The 16,869-nt window shown below is 50.0% G+C and overlaps 2 protein-coding genes across 4 annotated transcripts; both read left to right on the forward strand.

Annotated features, from left to right (window-relative positions):
- Nucleotides 1–144: 144 nt before the first annotated feature.
- On the forward strand, nt 145–11,236 carry TBC1D13 (TBC1 domain family member 13). Of its 3 annotated transcripts, none has more exons than XM_069772137.1 (12): nt 145–368; nt 986–1,059; nt 1,678–1,718; nt 2,207–2,268; nt 2,557–2,656; nt 4,064–4,146; nt 4,292–4,451; nt 5,273–5,480; nt 6,180–6,343; nt 7,875–8,035; nt 8,265–8,322; nt 9,366–11,236. In XM_069772137.1, exons 5-12 carry the CDS (start codon nt 2,585–2,587, stop codon nt 9,429–9,431), a joined length of 972 nt encoding a protein of 323 aa, XP_069628238.1. In that variant the 5' UTR covers nt 145–368; nt 986–1,059; nt 1,678–1,718; nt 2,207–2,268; nt 2,557–2,584; the 3' UTR covers nt 9,432–11,236. The 3 variants fall into 3 exon arrangements, with proteins under 3 accessions (XP_069628238.1, XP_069628237.1, XP_069628239.1); XM_069772136.1 differs by lacking the exon at nt 145–368 and adding an exon at nt 773–867; XM_069772138.1 differs by lacking the exons at nt 145–368; nt 8,265–8,322; nt 9,366–11,236 and adding an exon at nt 773–867 and having other exon boundaries at nt 7,824–8,015.
- A 196-nt stretch (nt 11,237–11,432) lies between these two features.
- Nucleotides 11,433–16,602, forward strand: ENDOG (endonuclease G). The gene is made up of 3 exons (XM_069772134.1): nt 11,433–14,465; nt 15,022–15,131; nt 15,840–16,602. The coding sequence occupies exons 1-3, from the start codon at nt 13,590–13,592 to the stop codon at nt 16,123–16,125; spliced, it is 1,272 nt and encodes a 423-aa protein (XP_069628235.1). The 5' UTR covers nt 11,433–13,589; the 3' UTR covers nt 16,126–16,602.
- The last annotated feature ends 267 nt before the right edge of the window (nt 16,603–16,869 follow it).

Below are 16,869 nucleotides of genomic sequence, written 5' to 3' on the forward strand. Positions count from 1 at the left end.
GCCGTGCCCGCCGTCCCCTCCCGGGTTACCCGCCGGGACACCCCCCCCGCCGGTCCCGACCCTCCCTCACACGCCGTGACCTCACGGCCTGCCGCAAGCGGTGACCTGACGTCACGAGGCGCGGCGGCGGTGACTTCACGGGCAGCGGCGCCGACAGCGCGGTGCTGCTGCGGGATGTCACGGCGCGGCTCAGAGCGCGAAGCCGCCACCACGCGAGGGCTCCTTTGCCGGCCGCATCCCGGCAAGGGCCTCCCCGGGGCTCCTCACGTCGCCGGGGCTCCAGACCCCCGCGCCTCCCTCCCTTTCGCTGAGGGGACGCCGTTATTCGCCATTGCCGGCTGCCGTTTGCACGGGCCGTAGGCACCAGGGTTTGTCTGGGAGAGCGCGACCGCCTCCGGGCTTCCCTCAGGGCTGCGACGGCCAGCGGGGCCAGGCGACCGGGGGTCGGGGGGTGTCGGAGAGGGGGGTCTCTTCCGAGGCGGGCAGCGCAGGCAGCTGTAAGCGCTGCTGACGCTTGGTGTGTGCGGAGGGGGGGCCCAGCCCTCTGTCCCGCCAGGTCCCGGGTGGGAGCGTGGTGCCGTGACAGGGCACAACCCGCCGCCTGGCCCAGCCTCCCCCCCCCCCCCCGCCCCCGCAGCAGGTCGGTGCTCCGGGACCGGCCCGGGGTGAGAAAAGCGGCGGGCAGCGACCGGGCTCATCGCCCCGCCCCTATCGGAGGGGGGCGGAGCCACTGTCTGTGGGGGGGGTGGGCGTGGTCTATACGAACCCCGCCCACTCCCCCCGCGGGCAGGGTTTCCAGTCGGAGCGTTTATGCGGCGCGCGGGGAAGGGGCGCGGGGGCCGCCATGTCGCGGTTGCACCAGAGCAGGTCGGTGTTGGGGCCCTTTCCCCTGCGGGGGCGAGGAGGGGGAGTGGGTGTAGGGCTTTCTGGGGTCGGGGGGTGCCGGTAACCAATGTTGTGACGGTCGCGGCTCCGTTCCCCTCAGGATCGCGGATTTCCAGGAGGTGCTCGGCGAACCCACGGTGGCTCTGACCAAGCTCCGCGACCTCTGCTTCAGCGGTGAGCCGCCCCGGGGAGGTGTGGGGACCGGACCCGGCCTGGGCGAGGAGGGCGCAGGGCACGGCCCTCGGCCCCTGGCGCTGCCCCCCGCGGGGCTCGGGGCGCCTGAAGGCGCAGAGGCGGGCTGTCAGGCCCCAGGGCGTCCGAGGGCTGAAGGCCGCCTCAGCTCCCGCAAGTGCTCCCCGCCTAGAGCTGTTGTGGGGCGGCGGGTGTTGGAAACCCGAGGCCGGCGGGTGCGTTTTCAAGCCCAAGCTCCATCAGGCCGCAGCGGTCCCCACCCGGCCTTTGAGCACAGCCGCAAACTTACAGGCAAACCTTTCTTCCCCCCCCCGCCGCCGCTCTCCAAGATGGTTGTGGGTTTCGTTGCTTCAGCTGTGCCCTGTCCATCGCCTGCACGGTCCCCAGCTTTCTGCTTCCAAGGCCTGCCGCAGGTACCTTCCCCCCGTGGGAGGCACCGGCAAGTTTGGCACCCGGTGTAACCCCTATAGCGTTCCTGTGAAAACTTCTTGCCCCCTGGGGAGGAAAAGTGCTGCCTTGCCTGTTTGTGTGGTGACGTTAGCAAACCGCGGTGAGGAGACTGGGGCTAACGTAGTTATTTCTCTGCCCGATATTCCACAGGAATTCCCTTTGATGGTGGGCTGCGCTGCCTGTGCTGGAAGGTGGGTTTTGCTTGGGCTGCTTTTGTTTCTTGTGAGTGATGCTTTGGGTTGCTTAGGTACACGCTATTTTGGGGCACTTAAAATTGTAAACAGTAAAAATCCAGAGCTTAAAAGCCACTCAAAATCATCAGTAATTTGTGGAGATCAGCACTGGCACAGTTGCAGGAACATTTACTGACACAGGACAGCCATCGCGTTGGATGATAGAAAGTGGCTGTCTGCTCTTTGCATGAGAGCAGCCCTCAGTATTAAGCTAGGAGTGCATTTTGGTCAGGTTAACTATTGATTAATCCTGCAAATAGGTCTATGTTGAAAACCAGTCCCCAAAATACTCCTGACTGTCACTTGGCAAAGTACTAGGCTTTCTGGAGAAAGCTCCCAGTATTTTCAAAGAGTCAGTTCTAGCCACTGTGTTTGGTTTGCTCATCTTACAGGTATATCAGCCCATTCTCCAAATGCTAATTTGTGTGCATCTGTCTTCTGTGCAGATACTCCTGAACTACCTCCCTTTAGAGAAATCCTTATGGAGCTCTTTGCTGAAGAAACAGAGGTGAGAACATTGGTACTTGCCTCTTTATTTCTAATGATATCTGTGGAGAAGGAGAACAGTTCCTTAAATAATTAAGTACCTTCATAAAATGAATTGTTCTTGTGTGGAATGCACTGTTCTGTAGACTGTCTGGGGGATTGACCTCTTCAGCTAAACTCAGCTGAAGAGAAAATCAAATGCCTTATGGCTGAGCAGGGTGGTACAGAGAGATCTATTTGAAGTCAGTCTGGGTTCTTACGTTGACTTAATCTTCTGCTTCATTGCAAATTCCCCTTTTCTTCCTTTAAGGGATCTGTATTCCCAGTTCCTAAAGGAAATGATTATCCAGCCTGGGATCGCCAAAGCCAACCTGGGCGTTTCAAGGGAAGACGTGACCTTAGAAGATCACGTAAGTGCTGTTAAGCCTTTGTGTTGCAGAAAATTCCCCAGAGCTATAAACTGTTGTTCTGGAGTCTGGACCCCTGGACTGCTCTTGGCTCTGTTCTCAACTGTTTTTCCCTGCTAGCAGGAGGTACAGCCTGGCACTTCTGTCTTACTAGCCTTCACTGTGAATTATTAGGAAAGCACCAGTAGTTCTGAACAGAGCTCTTTTCTTTCCCTTCTCCCCTCCTTTGGGGCTAGCTGCCCAGGCTATGGGTCTTCTAGGGAAAGGGGGAAAGGGAGAGGCTCAGAAGAGGTACCTCTAGCAAAGAGACACTGTGGTAGGAAGTCAGGTCCCTGAGTGGACTTGGAGCGGGCTAATTGGAACAGAGGATATAGAAGAGGCAGGAGAGTCAAGTTGGACAGTGGCATGGAAGGCAGGAGACTCCATTTATTTCTAGTTGTGCTACTGGCTTTTTTTTTTTTTTTAAATTCACTATTTCCTGCATCCCTTGGCTTTTCCCTTCTCTGAAAGCGCTGTTAAGAGTGTGTGTGTTGGGGGAGGGAATGAAGTAACTGATCAGAAGAGACTGTAAAATGATACAGCTGCTTCCATGACTGGTCTTGAACGTTAACTTCTCTGCTAGCATAGTTATCTGTGCTGCTGTGATCTCTGGAGGCTTTGGTGCTGTAAAACTAGTGTGTTTGTAAAACTCCACGCGCACGTTGGCAGGTTACAGTGATCTTTGGATCTCTTGGAACATTGCTTTTTCTGTTTTGTTTTTTTGTTTGTTTTGTTTTTTTCTTCTCTCGGTTAGTTGTTAACTTTGCATGGATCTTGATGTGGAGAGAGGAAAGTGTGTGTGTGGAGAGGTAGTTAAGTTTGTCATATTGGAAAACTGGTCAGATACAGGATAGGTTGTTTGTAGTAGTATGTGTTTCCTTTTTCCTAGGCACAATGGTGGTGCTTAATCAGCCTTCTCAGAGTTAAGATAGAGGAGGGTATTTGTAACTAATAACCACAATGCCTAAGTACTCTGTGAGTGGGTAACTCTTACTCTAAGTACAGAGACCATCTCTGTTGTACAGGTTGGAGCTGCAATCAGGAATCTTATTGACACAGGACAAGATACCTGATTTGGGAACAAAGTTATTAAGAGGCAGGTGAAGAGGCATTGGAAATGTTGGCTTCTGCCTCTCTAAGTGAACCTGCATGCTCACTTGTTTCACAAACTCTGATCTACTTCCTGCATACTGTGTGAAGAAACAACAGTAAACGTAGCTAGTGAGAGAAAAAGATTAAACCTGATGTGCTAGGAGTGTGCTGGTACTAGATGACAGAGGGACAGAAGAAATGTTAGATTGGTGTATGTTTACTGAGGATTTTGATACATGTGAAACATGCTTGTTCTGTTTCTGTTGTTTATTTCTTTAGCCCCTCAATCCAAACCCAGACAGTCGATGGAATACTTACTTCAAGGATAACGAAGTGCTTCTCCAGATAGACAAAGATGTCAGGTGTGTGAGGCATAATGAAACCGAGGGGTTTGGTTAACACATTGTACTTTGAAAACAAAGTTTAATATTAAACTGAGCCTCCCATTCAACATGGGGCATGTACTTCCTTCTTCTTATGCCTGATTTCCTTCTGTATCCATCCTAGGAGGCTGTACCCTGACATGGCATTCTTCCAGCGCCCAACGGACTACCCCTGCCTTTTAATTCTGGACCCTCAAAATGAGTTTGAGACGCTGCGCAAGCGGGTGGAGCAGACCACACTCAAGTCACAGACAGTGGCGCGAAACCGCAGCGGGGTTACAAATGTGAGATCTAGGTGGGGGCTGTCTGGGGGGCAAGGCGTCTTAGCTGATAAGGGGAAGGCTGTTTCTTGGGCTTTTTTCTGTTTCACTTTCTGCTTGTGCAGTGGAATTAAGCAAATATCGCAGCAGATACTTTGCATTCTGGTGGCTAGACACCTTTGTAGAACCAGTTGACGTGCCTGACAGTTAGTAGGGAATTATAGGTGTATTTAATTTTAAGGATTATTTTTTCCTGACTTCTGGTGGAAGTTGGAGTTGCAGGAAGATGTGAGTATTTTATGCTTGACATGTGCCTTTCCATACGGGAACAAAACACTGAAGGGTTAATTTATTGAAGTTGAATTTAGGCAGTCTTCCACAACTGGATCTTATAAACCTGCAGTTAGGAAAAGAGCTGGGTATCTGCTGAAATGTGTGTTCTCTCTTTCCTCCTTCATGAGCGTTACAGTACAAGCACCACATGCTGTTGCGGAAGGTGGTTTGCTACCATAACAGATCTATCCTTTTCCTCATACCACTAACAAAGAAGTGGAACTGCTGTGGTTTCTTACTGCATGGGATCAGGTGGTGCAATGATTCAGGGGAACTGTCTGTTGCTGCACAGACTGCTTTGCTCTTCAGGGATAGCCAGCACTAGGACTTCAGTGCCTTTGTGCTTACTAAGTTGCTTGCCTTGGTTTATGTGAACACATGCCTGCTTGGTGTAAGCTGTCCAAATCTTTTGGGGGGCTATGTGTATTTAAAAGCCAAGCTTGTCACGTGTACAAAACTATCTGTGCCAGTTGGTTATCCTGAATCAGCCCTAGTCTTGCCTTGCTCTTCAGGTGAGCTCCCCTCTTAAAACAACTCCTAATTCTCTGAGCGAGTACGAAGTTCTGCCTAATGGCTGTGAAGCTCACTGGGAAGTGGTGGAGCGAATCTTGTTCATCTATGCCAAGCTGAACCCTGGGATAGCGTATGTTCAGGGGATGAATGAAATCGTGGGGCCTCTTTACTACACCTTTGCTACAGATCCCAACAGTGAATGGAAAGGTGAGAGACTCTTTTGGCCGCTCAGTAATGGCTGTCATATTGCATGCTCTCTGCATAATGAACTGTTTTGGGAATGAGACTCTCTTCAAACAACTGTCTTTTGACTGATCAGGGCCAAAAAGCAAATACAGCAAGAGATGAGGAGTTTTGGGGACCATAGCAAATTGATAGAAACTGAGTGGGCTCTGGGTGGTGAGGACATGGGAAGTGAAGATTTTTGAGGGGGTTTTGTTTGTTTTGCATGGATCTAAGTTGCACTTTGTGAAACTTGAAATCCTTTTAGAAGCTCTCGTTTGCTCGTACTATATATAACCTGGTAAGAAAAGAATGGAATGGGAGTACTTTGCTTATTGCTTCTACTTCACAGGAGCTCCGAGGGTGTGTGCTGATGGCAGGGAGAGCAGATGATGTTCTTGGGCATAGATAACTTGTTTGTGACCTGATGTCATGAAGACCTCGTGTTGCACACAGGGGCTGTATCTGCAGTGGCTCTGTAGATATTTCTAGTTTAAAAAAAAAAAAAAAAAAAAGGTGTCTAGTCTTGTCCCAGACCAGGGAAGCCAAGATATTGTGGGATCTGCTACTTGAATCCAGTACAGCAACCAAATTATGGAGCAAAACCAGTTCTAAGTCTGTGTGCCTCTGTCAGTCATGCTTCCTCTATTCCCCCACCATTTTTAATTTTTTTTTTTTTTTCAGAACATGCTGAAGCAGACACATTTTTCTGCTTTACCAATCTAATGGCTGAAATTCGGGACAACTTCATTAAGAGCCTGGATGATTCTCAGTGTGGTATCACCTACAAAATGGAGAAGGTCTATTCCACCCTGAAGGAAAAGGATGTGGAGCTGTATTTGAAATTGGTGAGGAGCTAGGTGTTTCTCTGAGTCTCGGTTGGAATGCAAGGAGTGGAGCTTAATAGTGCATTTAAATGTCAACCAATTTTGTTAAACTGTTACTGTGCTTTAATAGAAAGGTTGAGAGAGTGTATGAAGGGCTTTGCCTATGGGGCATAGAGGCTCTTTTATCTATGAGCTGAAATGACCTCTCCTTGGAGTAAGCCTAGAGCGAGCTGACACAGCAAGGCTTTCCTCCTGCCTGACTGTGAAAGCAAACAATAGCTGTTGCAAAGCTGCCAGCTGTGAGTCCGAAGTGACTTGGCCACAATCCCTGGTCACCTGGGTTGTGGCTTAGTTAGGAGCTGGAGTCTTTGCTCTCTTCTAGTCATCAGGCAAAACATGAGTTTCACTGTAGAGTTTCTTGGAATTTGAGGTTACAGGAATTGTGTGTCTGTCCTTAAGAACAAAAAAAAAACCAGCCCCCACTCCATGCACACACTTCTGTTGCCACTGGTTGCCCTGACAGCGCTAACTTAAACTGCATGGAGATCATTCTAGAAGTAAAGTGAAATCCAGCAGGCTGGACCATCCCACCCACCTAATTCTATCATTCTCCGTCATCCAGGGGTCTCTGAGTGCCTTGGGTTGGTGTGAGTTTTGTAGAACGTGCAGAAAGCAGCTTTTGTTGAAAACAAAAGTCTGTTTGGTTTAAAAGTCCAAGGAGAATTTGGAAGGGAAAGCTGTTCTTGTTACTCCAGCCTTCACCAAATCACACTGAGATTTTTTCTGTGTTTGGAAAAATCAGGATATATTTCTTTTATAATCCAAAAGATGGTTTGTCAGCACAGTGACATGACCCACGGTGTTGGCTGGTGGCTGATGTAGTGGGGAGAAAATAGACTGCTTACAGTTTGGCTGGCAGGAAATGGTCTTGGCCATGTAGCAGCTGGTCCTTAAGAATATCATCAGGATCCTGAACTCGTTTGACCTTGATTAAACTTATGGTCCCTTGGATTTAACAGCAGAAAACAAGAAAGCTTCAGGCTAGGAGCGCTTACAGTATGTTTTACCGACCATCAGTGCGAACTCTGTTCCATCTTTGTTTCTTTTTGTGAATAGTAAACCTTTTGATAAGTACAGGGCTTCTGGAAAGGAGAGGAAATCCTGACAAAACAGTGCCTCTGCTAGAGGGGGAGGGCTGTGGCTTTGCAGATAAAATGTTATTCAAATGGGAACATTAAAATTACTTGGCAAGTTTAACGGAACTAACACAAATAGTGCTTTTAGGAAAAAAAGTGTCCTTTACTCCATGTTGTGGACAGAGGAGCATTTTCTGGCTTGTAGGCATGGAGCATGGCTGCATTTAAAATCTCTCCCAGTCTAGCTTGAATGTGAGAGTCTTCAAAGGAGGCAGTGGGTTTGCTGATGTTGCAGTATGAGTTGGCAGCTTAGAGCAATATCAGGGTAGAGATGGGGATGGAAACATGGGGTGCATCTCTTGTAGGGAACTGGCCGAAAGCACGTATTCATTCTTTGCCTGGTGCATGTCTGACAGCAAGAACAGAACATCAAACCCCAGTTCTTTGCCTTCCGCTGGCTGACGCTGCTCTTGTCCCAAGAGTTCCTGCTGCCAGATGTCATCCGTATCTGGGACTCCCTCTTTGCTGATGATAAGCGGTTTGATTTTCTTCTGCTCGTCTGTTGTGCCATGTTGACGTAAGTACAGAGGTAGTCTTCCTGCTCTTTTCTTTCCATCCTTTATCTAAATCCGTGGATCCACGAGTCTTCTGTAGGCATGTGTCAAGGCATCTGGTGAATAGGTTAGTCACTTGTTATAGTGGTAACAAAAGCATTTTCAAAAGCCTCTATAAGGGCACAGTGTAGTCTGTTTTTAAAGCTCCTCTGTAAAGAGTCAAAAGTAGTTGGAATAATTTCCATCTTTCAGACTAATCCGGGATCAGTTGCTGGAAGGAGACTTCACTCTGAACATGAGGCTGCTGCAGGTAAGGATTAAATATAGTTGGCATAGGGAGTAATTTGAGGAGTCTTGAAATAGTACTGTGAGAGAGGATGATAGTAGGGGTATGCCTGGCTGAAGAGAAGTACCAGATTTCTGATGGTTGCATGCAGAAAAATCTTAAGGTGGATCTTGCAGCATGCTCATTACTGGAAGTATGAATCTCTGCATGCTGTGGTCCCTACCACCAACTGGGAAACTGAACTCATGACAAATGACTGCTTTAACTTCCTTGGTGGTGGTGTCTCTGCTCTCTGTGCTGCTAACCAGGTTTTCACTTCCACATGTAGAAAGTGGCTGTACACTTTCTGTTTTGTCATCCTAGCTCTGTATGGATCTCTTCTCCTTCCTCCCCCTTTTTAGTGCTACAGTAGCAGTGGGCCCTATTTCAGAGAGTAATATTCTTTCTCTGATCTTCTGTTGGTGGGGCACAGTGCTGCTGTCTGGAGCCCAGCATTGTGATTAAAGTAAAGCCACCTTTTGCTTGTGTACCCATTCTGGCCTACAGAGAAATTGTCATAGACTAGAGACTTTTAATGTCTCTTGGTTTGGGGGGAAAAAAAAAAAAAATCAATATTTTCCAGCAAAGATGTGAAACTCTGTGTAACAGTATTAAATTTAGTGGCTGGAGGCTTTTGTTTAGTTCTGAGATCTGTGAGAGCCCGTGGTTGAGAACACCTGCACTGCACAGTAGGAAATATCTGATTCTGCCAGTTCCTGCTTTGGGCTGTGCAAGATACTGGCTTTGATAAGGCTTTCTGGCATGAAGGTAGCCCTTGTAGCAGGCCAGCTTACTGTACCCTTGGAGGACAAATTAAAAAAAAAAAAACAAACCAACTCTCTTGAAGGGTATTGAGGCTCGATCAGTTACAAAACAGGAAACTGTGAGCTGTTAAGGGAGTAACTGAATACGGCCGAATGTTATAATAGGCCAAGAATACTGTTGTCAAGGTTTGCCCTGCTTAAGTGAAACAGTGTGTACAAGAAACCCTAGGTAGTCACCTGTGTCACTTTGTTTCTTTGACACAGGATTATCCTATCTCTGACGTTCATCTGATTTTGAAGAAGGCAAAGGAACTTCAAGATTCCAAATAGTCCACGAGCCTAACAAAAGATGTCAGAGAAACTGTATGGCAGTGGATCCCAGGAGATGCCCCCATGCAGTGTGGTGCGTTAAAGCTCCTAGCGGTCTCTGCAGGACTTCAGGTTTCGTGTTTGGGCTACTGGCCACCTTGAAGACTTCCTTCTACTCTATTTATTAGGTCAAGGACTGATTACTTCCCCATCTACTTGGGTCCTGCACTCCAGATTCTTTCAAGTCTCAAATGCCTCTGTGCTGCCAAAAGCAGTTCTTTGTATCTTTTTTTAATGACTTAAGTTTGGGGAGAAAGAAACAATCTGTCTGCATATCCCTGAAGGAATGGAGTCCTGTATGATGGAAGTAACACTTGGAGTAACTTCTAATGGGGAAGGGACAAGCTGCAGTCCAGTGGATTTTGGTGGGTGAGTATAGAAGGATCTTCCTCCTGTGAATAGAATGTATTGCGATGAAGTCACGCATCCTGCCATTCAAGTAGCTTCTGGATTCTCCTCCCCTGTGTCTGCACTTGGCCATCCCTGGGGTGTGCAAAGAAGACTGCATCAGTTTCTGGGGATTGTCATCTGACATCTGGCAGTTTGGACCCCTTTGCCTGGGAAAGAGACCTTGAGAAGCTGAGATGGGAGGAGACGATTACAGCTGGTGGCTTTGTGCACTGCAACTGCCTGAATCCAGAATCGCCTTATCAACAAGGTGTCCTTGAAAGCAAGACTGTGGTGGTTTTAATCAATGAGTGAAGTGCAGTTTGAAGTCAAGCCTTATTATGCACAGCCTTAGAGCAGGAGCTTGTTGCTGCAGGGAGGCCTCACGCTGCTTTCCTTGCTCTGAACTGGAGCATATCCAGCTACAGTCAGGATTCTGAAATACAAGAAATGGGCATCTAGTCACCTGCAATGAAGACAGCCGTATTTAGGGGCTTATACAGGCATGGCACTGGGGTTTTCTGCCTCAGTGGCCTGCATAATATTACCCTGCAGAAGCTCTGGTCATAGTAACCTTGATGTTGTCTCATCGTACTTCTTGCCAGGAAGAGACATGGTACAGGTCTGACCTCCAAGTAAGAGTCCTTTTCTGGTGTCATCCAGTGGGCATACAAGCATTTGTCATTAGCTGACTGCTGGGGCTGATCCACTTTTCTGTGTACCAGTCCTGTTGGAGTCACATTTCTGAGTTAGACACTTGTCCCTCCTGAGAGGGAAACTGCTGCACTTCAAATACAGTGGAGCAGGCTCAGGTTGAACATCAGCTAAGACAAACTACGGAGAGAACTGCTAACGTGCTGGCAGCGTCAAGCTGATCAGAAACCTTAATCCTCAGAGGGAGAAACTGCTAGCAGCCAGGTGCTTGGGTGGTGCAGAAGCTCTTGAGTGAACACTAATCCAGCATGCTTTTCCCTTTCTTTCTGTGCTGTGCTGGCTCACCTCTGCATAGCTCTTTGACACTGCAGTTTTCGGTATTTATGGGTATCGATTTGTTAAAGGTCAGTCGTCTTTGTAAGATCTGCTTAAGCTGCTGATGGCCTAGAATCGCCCTAGCAGGAGGGATGTGGTCAGCCTTCAGCTTATTTCCTTCACTAAAGGCTGGTTCTTTACACGCTACTGTAATTCTCACAAAGGTGTGTGGGGAGACTGGAGGACAGGTTGATGCATGTACCTATGTTCTTATTGGCAATCCCAAGCAATCTCTGCCTCTTCAGAAGATGCTTGAGTAACACTGGTGCAGCCAGGTGTTGCTGCTGTGGTGGAGCAAGAGCAACTGAAGACTTAAAACAATCTGTAATTAATACCTGTGGCTAATGGTATCCCTCTCTGCTGCAATCCTTTCTAGAGGGTAGAGTTTTCCTCAAAGAAATATGGAACTGATAGACCAGGACAGCTGTGTGATGAAGCATCCTGTCTGCTCTAACTACTGGATGGATGTTCTTTCTGCCTTGTATCACTGAGCTATTCCAGGTAGTGTCATGGCCTGAGCTCTTGGGCACCCTGCACTAGAGAGGCCAGTAGTCAGACCTCGTGTGGCCAAATGGCTAGCTGGTAGGCACAAATGTAGAACCGGAGGGTCAAACGCTTAGGCAGAATTGGACCTCCTCCAAACACTTCTGCCTCAGAACTGCTCTAAATACTGTTGTAGCTCTCTCACATTCCATGTACAACCTCCCTGAATACCTGGGCTGTTCATTTTGGGTCCCCCTGGCAAATGCAGGGTTCCCTTATGCTGTATTTTCTCACTGCTTAACAGGAGCATCCATGAGGGTTCCTGCTCTGAATAGCTAGAAGCCTCCTTAAAATAGCCTGAGGAGGCAGCAGGCAAATTGGGATTTAAGCATTACTTGTAGATGAACTTCTGCTTGTTTTCAGAGTAGTGTTTGGGTAGTGAGGTTGACCTGCAGTGGAGTTGCCCAGCTCTGAGTGAGGTGCTGGTCTGTAGTGTTACAAATGCTCGAGGAAGACAGCGGGGAGGTGGCTAATCGAGTAGCAGTGCAGGTGGCTGTCTGCGTATGGGTGTCGTGCTGCCTTTTCCCTTCCGAAGTGCTGAAGGGTTTACATTATGCCATCTTGCTTCTCTTTAGGGTGTGACAGGAAATGCTTTTAAAAGGAGTCTGCAGTGGTTTAATGGGATGCAATGAGAGCTTTGCTGCTGGGAAGGTTCTCTGGGATAAATTCTCTAGCTTATCCAGACTATGGCTGCTAAACTGATTGAGTCCTTCTTTGGGGAGAACTTGTAACAACTTCGATACACCTAGGCAAGCTGCTTCCTACATGAAAAGCTGTTTTATATTCCTCCTTAGCACCTCCTGTGTGGTAGGACTTATGCTGTTGAAAAGGGCTGTGGAAAGGAGTTGTTGCACTTTTCAATGACTTGGGACATCCATTTCTTTATTCTAAGATTTTTCTTCTTTCTTTAAGAGCAAACCAGATTTTCTGAGGGGAGAAAAAGTCTTGTTGCCAACTTTTGAATCTCCTCATGAGTTTCCTTGGCTTCATTCTTCAAAGGCTTTTGGTGATTATTTTTGTTGTTGTTGAGGTCAGATGTTATTTAACTAGTGGTTCCTTGCTTGTGTGGCCAAGTAACAACTGCTCCACCCTTGAAACCTTTCCACCTCTGATTTCTTTCAATCCTAATCTGCTGCAGGACCAGTGAGGTTGGCTGAAGTGGCAGGTCTTTGAGTTGGGAGGTGTTAGTCTGGGGTGCCTTGGGCACCCCTTGTTTCATAGGGGCCTAAACAGAGGATGTTTAAATAGCTCTTCCAACACATTCCTCACAGGCAGGACTACTGCCAGGCAGGGGAAGGGGGACCTATCTTCAACTGGGAGGGAAAAATGGGACACTGTGCTGGATGTGGGGAGAGATGAGCCTTCCCTGGGAGGAAGAGGTCTGTTCTACCTGCACCTTGCTGTAACTCAGGATTGAGGAAACCTTGTGGCTTTTCCAGTGAGGTAGAGGTAGAAGCAACAGGATACTAGAGATCAAGTCGATGGTGGCCACTCAGAACACTGATTTGGAGTTTGAATTCTGTGACCTACATTTCTTCATGCTTTGGCAGTGAGCAGAATGAAGGCCAGAAGTTGCTTTGGGGAAGTGTGGGAAAGCAGAGGCTGTTTTCCCTTAATGAGTGTCAGTGACTTTGTTTTAGCTGTTTGGAGCACTCTTCTAAAATGCCCTTTCACCAAAAGAGAGGAACAAGTAACACTTTTTTTTTTCCTTACCTTGTTTGGAAGGAATTGCCAGAACAGGGTATAGAGAACACTTTATCACTCTAACACTCTTTGTTTTATGCTTCTTTTTAAACACTATTTTTATAATGCTTCCTTTAACTAAAGGGGTGGCTTTGCGCAAACATCTCTCGGTGATGTGACCGGCCGTGTTGAGCTTGGAGGTAATGCTGCTACAGGTGATGACTACACTATTTCTAAACGCTCTCTGCGATGGTGGCTGGGGGGGAACCAAGCGACCGAGGAGCAGCAGTGAGCTGTGGCTCTGTGCTATCAGCTACCCCCTCTCCCTCCCCACCTCCCCTTCGGCACCGCGGTTTGGCTTTGCCTTCGCCCACCCCGCCGCTGCCTCGCTCCGCGGGGCCGGCCGGGGGAGGGGGGAGCGGTGGCTTTTCTCGAAGACATTAAAAAAAACCTGCAAAGGTAACGCTGCGACTGCGGATGCTGCGGGGCTGGGAGAGCGGTACCCGCGGGTGGGCGGCCGGGGCTGGGGCCGGGGCGGGCCGTCCCCGGGAGGTCGCCGTCGTGTCCCATCCCCGAAAGTATTTTTGTACTTTCTCCTTCGAGCCCCTCTGTCGGGGCCCCTCGTTTAATGCTGTTCTCTCCTTTGTCCTAATAAAATGGTTTCTTTGCACACCGGTGCCGCAGACGCTTCTGTCGCCGCCGCCGCCGCCGGGTCCCGGGGGGGTGGCGGCGGCCCCGCGGCGCCCTCTCGCCCTTAAAGCGGCGATGCTCCCGCTCCTGCGGGCCCTGTCTTCCTGCCAAGCCACGGCCCGTTTAAGCGTCGGCCGCTCCTGCGGCCCAAGCGCACGGACCATGCTGCGGGGCCGGTGGCTGCTGCCCGGCGCTTCCCTGGCCCTGGGCGCGGGGCTGGGGGCGGCCCTGACCGCCCGCCGCCGGGCCGAGGGCCGTGAGGCGGAGGGGCTGCTGGGCCGCCTGCCCGTCGTACCCGCCGTGGCGGCGGCGGCGGGCCCGCCGGCCTTGCCGGGCTCGGGGCGGACCGAGCTCACCAAGTACGGGCTGCCCGGGCTGGCGCAGCTGCGGAGCCGCGAGTCCTACGTGCTGTGCTACGATCCGCGGAGCCGCAGCGCGCTTTGGGTCATCGAGCAGCTCAACCGGGAGACGCTCAGCGGCACCTCGGACCGCGCCGCCTGCGATTTCCAAGAGGACGATTCGGTGCACGAGTATCACCGAGCTACCAACGCCGACTACCGCGGCAGCGGCTTCGACCGCGGGCACCTGGCCGCCGCCGCTAACCACAAGTGGAGCCAGAAAGCCATGCGGGACACCTTCTACCTCAGCAACATCGCCCCGCAGGTAGGGATCGCCGCGGGGGGCCCGCAGGGAGACTCGTGTGTGTCCCCCGGGGCCGGGGGAGGGCGAGCCGGAGCTGCCCGTGTTCAAGGGCAAGCGCCGGTCCCCGCTGGAAACCGCCCCGGGGAGTCTCCGGCTCTTCGGTGGCCTTGTCCCCGTGGCGGTTCAGGCGGAGCGGGTCCGAAGCGGCCACAGTCACTCGGGGCTGCCGTATTTTCTGCTAAATTTAACAACGGCCATCCTGCAAACGAACCTGGCCCGCCGTGTTTCTCTCAAGCCACGGGAGACGCCGTTCCGGGCAGCTCCTTGCGGGAGCGAGGTTAAACAGGCGGACGGATGGTCGCAAAAATCGTGGGTTGAGGCGAGCGGGTTCTGTTCCTGGGTGCGCAAACCAGGACCTCGCTGTACGCAGCGGAGGCGATAGCGGAGATCTCTTCTGGAGGGTGCTTGGGGCACTGTGAGATGTGTTACAGAAAAGGCGGGTGTTATTACACTGAACAGCGAGGAAATTCCCCAGGGACTGACTTTGCTGCCTGTGTCGCCCTGGTTGTGTTTCTAGGATCCTCATTTAAACCAGAATGCCTGGAATAACCTCGAGAAGTACAGCAGAAGCTTGGCAAAGAACAACAAGAACGTCTACGTCTGCACAGGACCCCTTTACCTGCCCAGGTAAACACGAGGGCCAAGCCGGGAACATGCTCAAAAGATGCATCGTGCTGGGAAAGGAAGGCAGGCCGAGGGGGTGCAGCCTTCCAACTGCTCCCAAATGGGAGTGATCTGCTAAGGGCCCGCTCAGTAAGTGAGACCAGCTGTGCGCAGAGGTTCTGTGGAAATGTTACTTAGGATTAGTTTGTGTATTTCCCATTCAGTTGATTATTTCGTGAGTAAGGGTGGGTTTCTTGAGCTACAGCGTAAACCAATCGCTTTTGTTTGCAGTCCTTAACAATCTAGCAGTAATAGGTTACTAGATTATTAGATTAACAGATTAGACTACAGACCTCTTCCCTGCAGAATAAAGATTCTAGGTTTTATTTCATGAACTATTTCTCCACTTAAGAGCATGACTTTATTTGCAAAGATCTTTGTATAGCGCTAAAGAGCAGCTGTCTAATGTTGAGATCTCTTCAGCAGCAGGAAATGCTGTTAAAGAGATTCAGCAGGGAAGGTATTTGGGGGGAGCAGACCCAATACACAGCTCGGACTCACTACGTCATGTAGCTTCTGTTTCAGCAATGTTTTTACACCCCTGCCACAGAAGTAGGGCTGCTCCCTGCCATGCTGTGGGGTGGGGGCTCACTTAGGAGGGGTGGTGGAGGGCTGAGGGGGTGGATGTGGCACCAGACTAGGAGGTAACATGGGACACTGCTGTTGGTGCAGGATGGAGGCCGATGGGAAGATGTACGTCAAGTACCAGGTTATTGGGAAGAACAATGTGGCCGTTCCCACCCATTTCTTCAAGGTGCTCATCTTGGAGAAGGAGAGCGGGGAGATTGAGTTGCGCTCTTACGTGATGCCCAACAGCCCTGTGGATGAGAAAATCCCCCTGGAACGCTTCCTGGTTCCCATTGAAAGCATTGAGCGAGCCTCAGGGCTCCTCTTTGTCCCAAACATCTTGAAGAGAACAGGTAACTTGAAAGCCATCACAGCTGGAAACAAGCGTTGAACCCTGACTAAACAAATCTAGGTATCCCCTGGTAAGGGACTCCCAGCAGTCATCTGCAGAACACTAGTTCCTTGTGCAATTTTAAATGTGAGAAATAAGAATCAAACCAATGCTTCTCTTTACCTTTCCCCTTGTCTCATGCAACAGTGAAACACGCACATGCAGCAGGTCTCAAGGGCAGGTCCCAAGGGCAGGTCCTGCAGAAGGCTCCTGGGTGTCTGACACCATCGTAGGTCTTTAGAATTTGCCCCTAATCTGCAGTATGGAGCATACCCCTGTAATTGCTCCCTTTGAGTTGTGTTCACCTTAAGACACAAAGGGAAGTTACTTCATTTCTGCTATTTAGCAGGGAAGGATGGGAGCACGATGGGTGCAGGGGGAGGAGAGGAGAGGTTCCTGCCTTTCTGTGGCCAAAGGATTGTACAATTGTTTTCTTTCAGAAGATGGTTTTAGCAGTAAAGCTTTGAACACCCACAATATTGGTTGTTTCTTATCTGCTCTTACCAAAGCTCTGAATATCTCAGCAGGGGTGGGAAGGACAGAGCCAACTTTTCCAGCTGCTTTCCTGTTGAGCTCACTATAGGCAGAGGTTAAGGCATCATAGATGGAGCCAAACTGTAACAAGCTATGCTGATGTGCTTTAGCGCTGAGGCAAAACTGAAGCTCCAGCCCTTCCTGCTGTTGGGAAGGATGAAGCCTTAGAGTTGAAGGGGGAGGGCTGGAGGAAGTCAGACTGAGACAGGA

Source organism: Haliaeetus albicilla, chromosome 26 (genome assembly GCF_947461875.1).
Source record: "Haliaeetus albicilla chromosome 26, bHalAlb1.1, whole genome shotgun sequence".
Lineage (NCBI taxonomy): Eukaryota > Metazoa > Chordata > Aves > Accipitriformes > Accipitridae > Haliaeetus > Haliaeetus albicilla.

Bases quoted from the DNA above. Each gene is read 5' to 3' on its own strand.
- TBC1D13 (XM_069772136.1), top strand. From the start codon at position 845: ATGTCGCGGTTGCACCAGAGCAG. The intron at 2,269-2,556 runs GTGAGAACATTG...TCTTCCTTTAAG, and splicing joins TCTTTGCTGAAGAAACAGAG to GGATCTGTATTCCCAGTTCC. The intron at 8,323-9,365 runs GTAAGGATTAAA...TCTTTGACACAG, and splicing joins TGAACATGAGGCTGCTGCAG to GATTATCCTATCTCTGACGT.
- ENDOG (XM_069772134.1), top strand. From the start codon at position 13,590: ATGCTGCGGGGCTGGGAGAGCGGTACCCGCGGGTGGGCGGCCGGGGCT. The intron at 14,466-15,021 runs GTAGGGATCGCC...TTGTGTTTCTAG, and splicing joins TCAGCAACATCGCCCCGCAG to GATCCTCATTTAAACCAGAA. The intron at 15,132-15,839 runs GTAAACACGAGG...CTGTTGGTGCAG, and splicing joins GGACCCCTTTACCTGCCCAG to GATGGAGGCCGATGGGAAGA.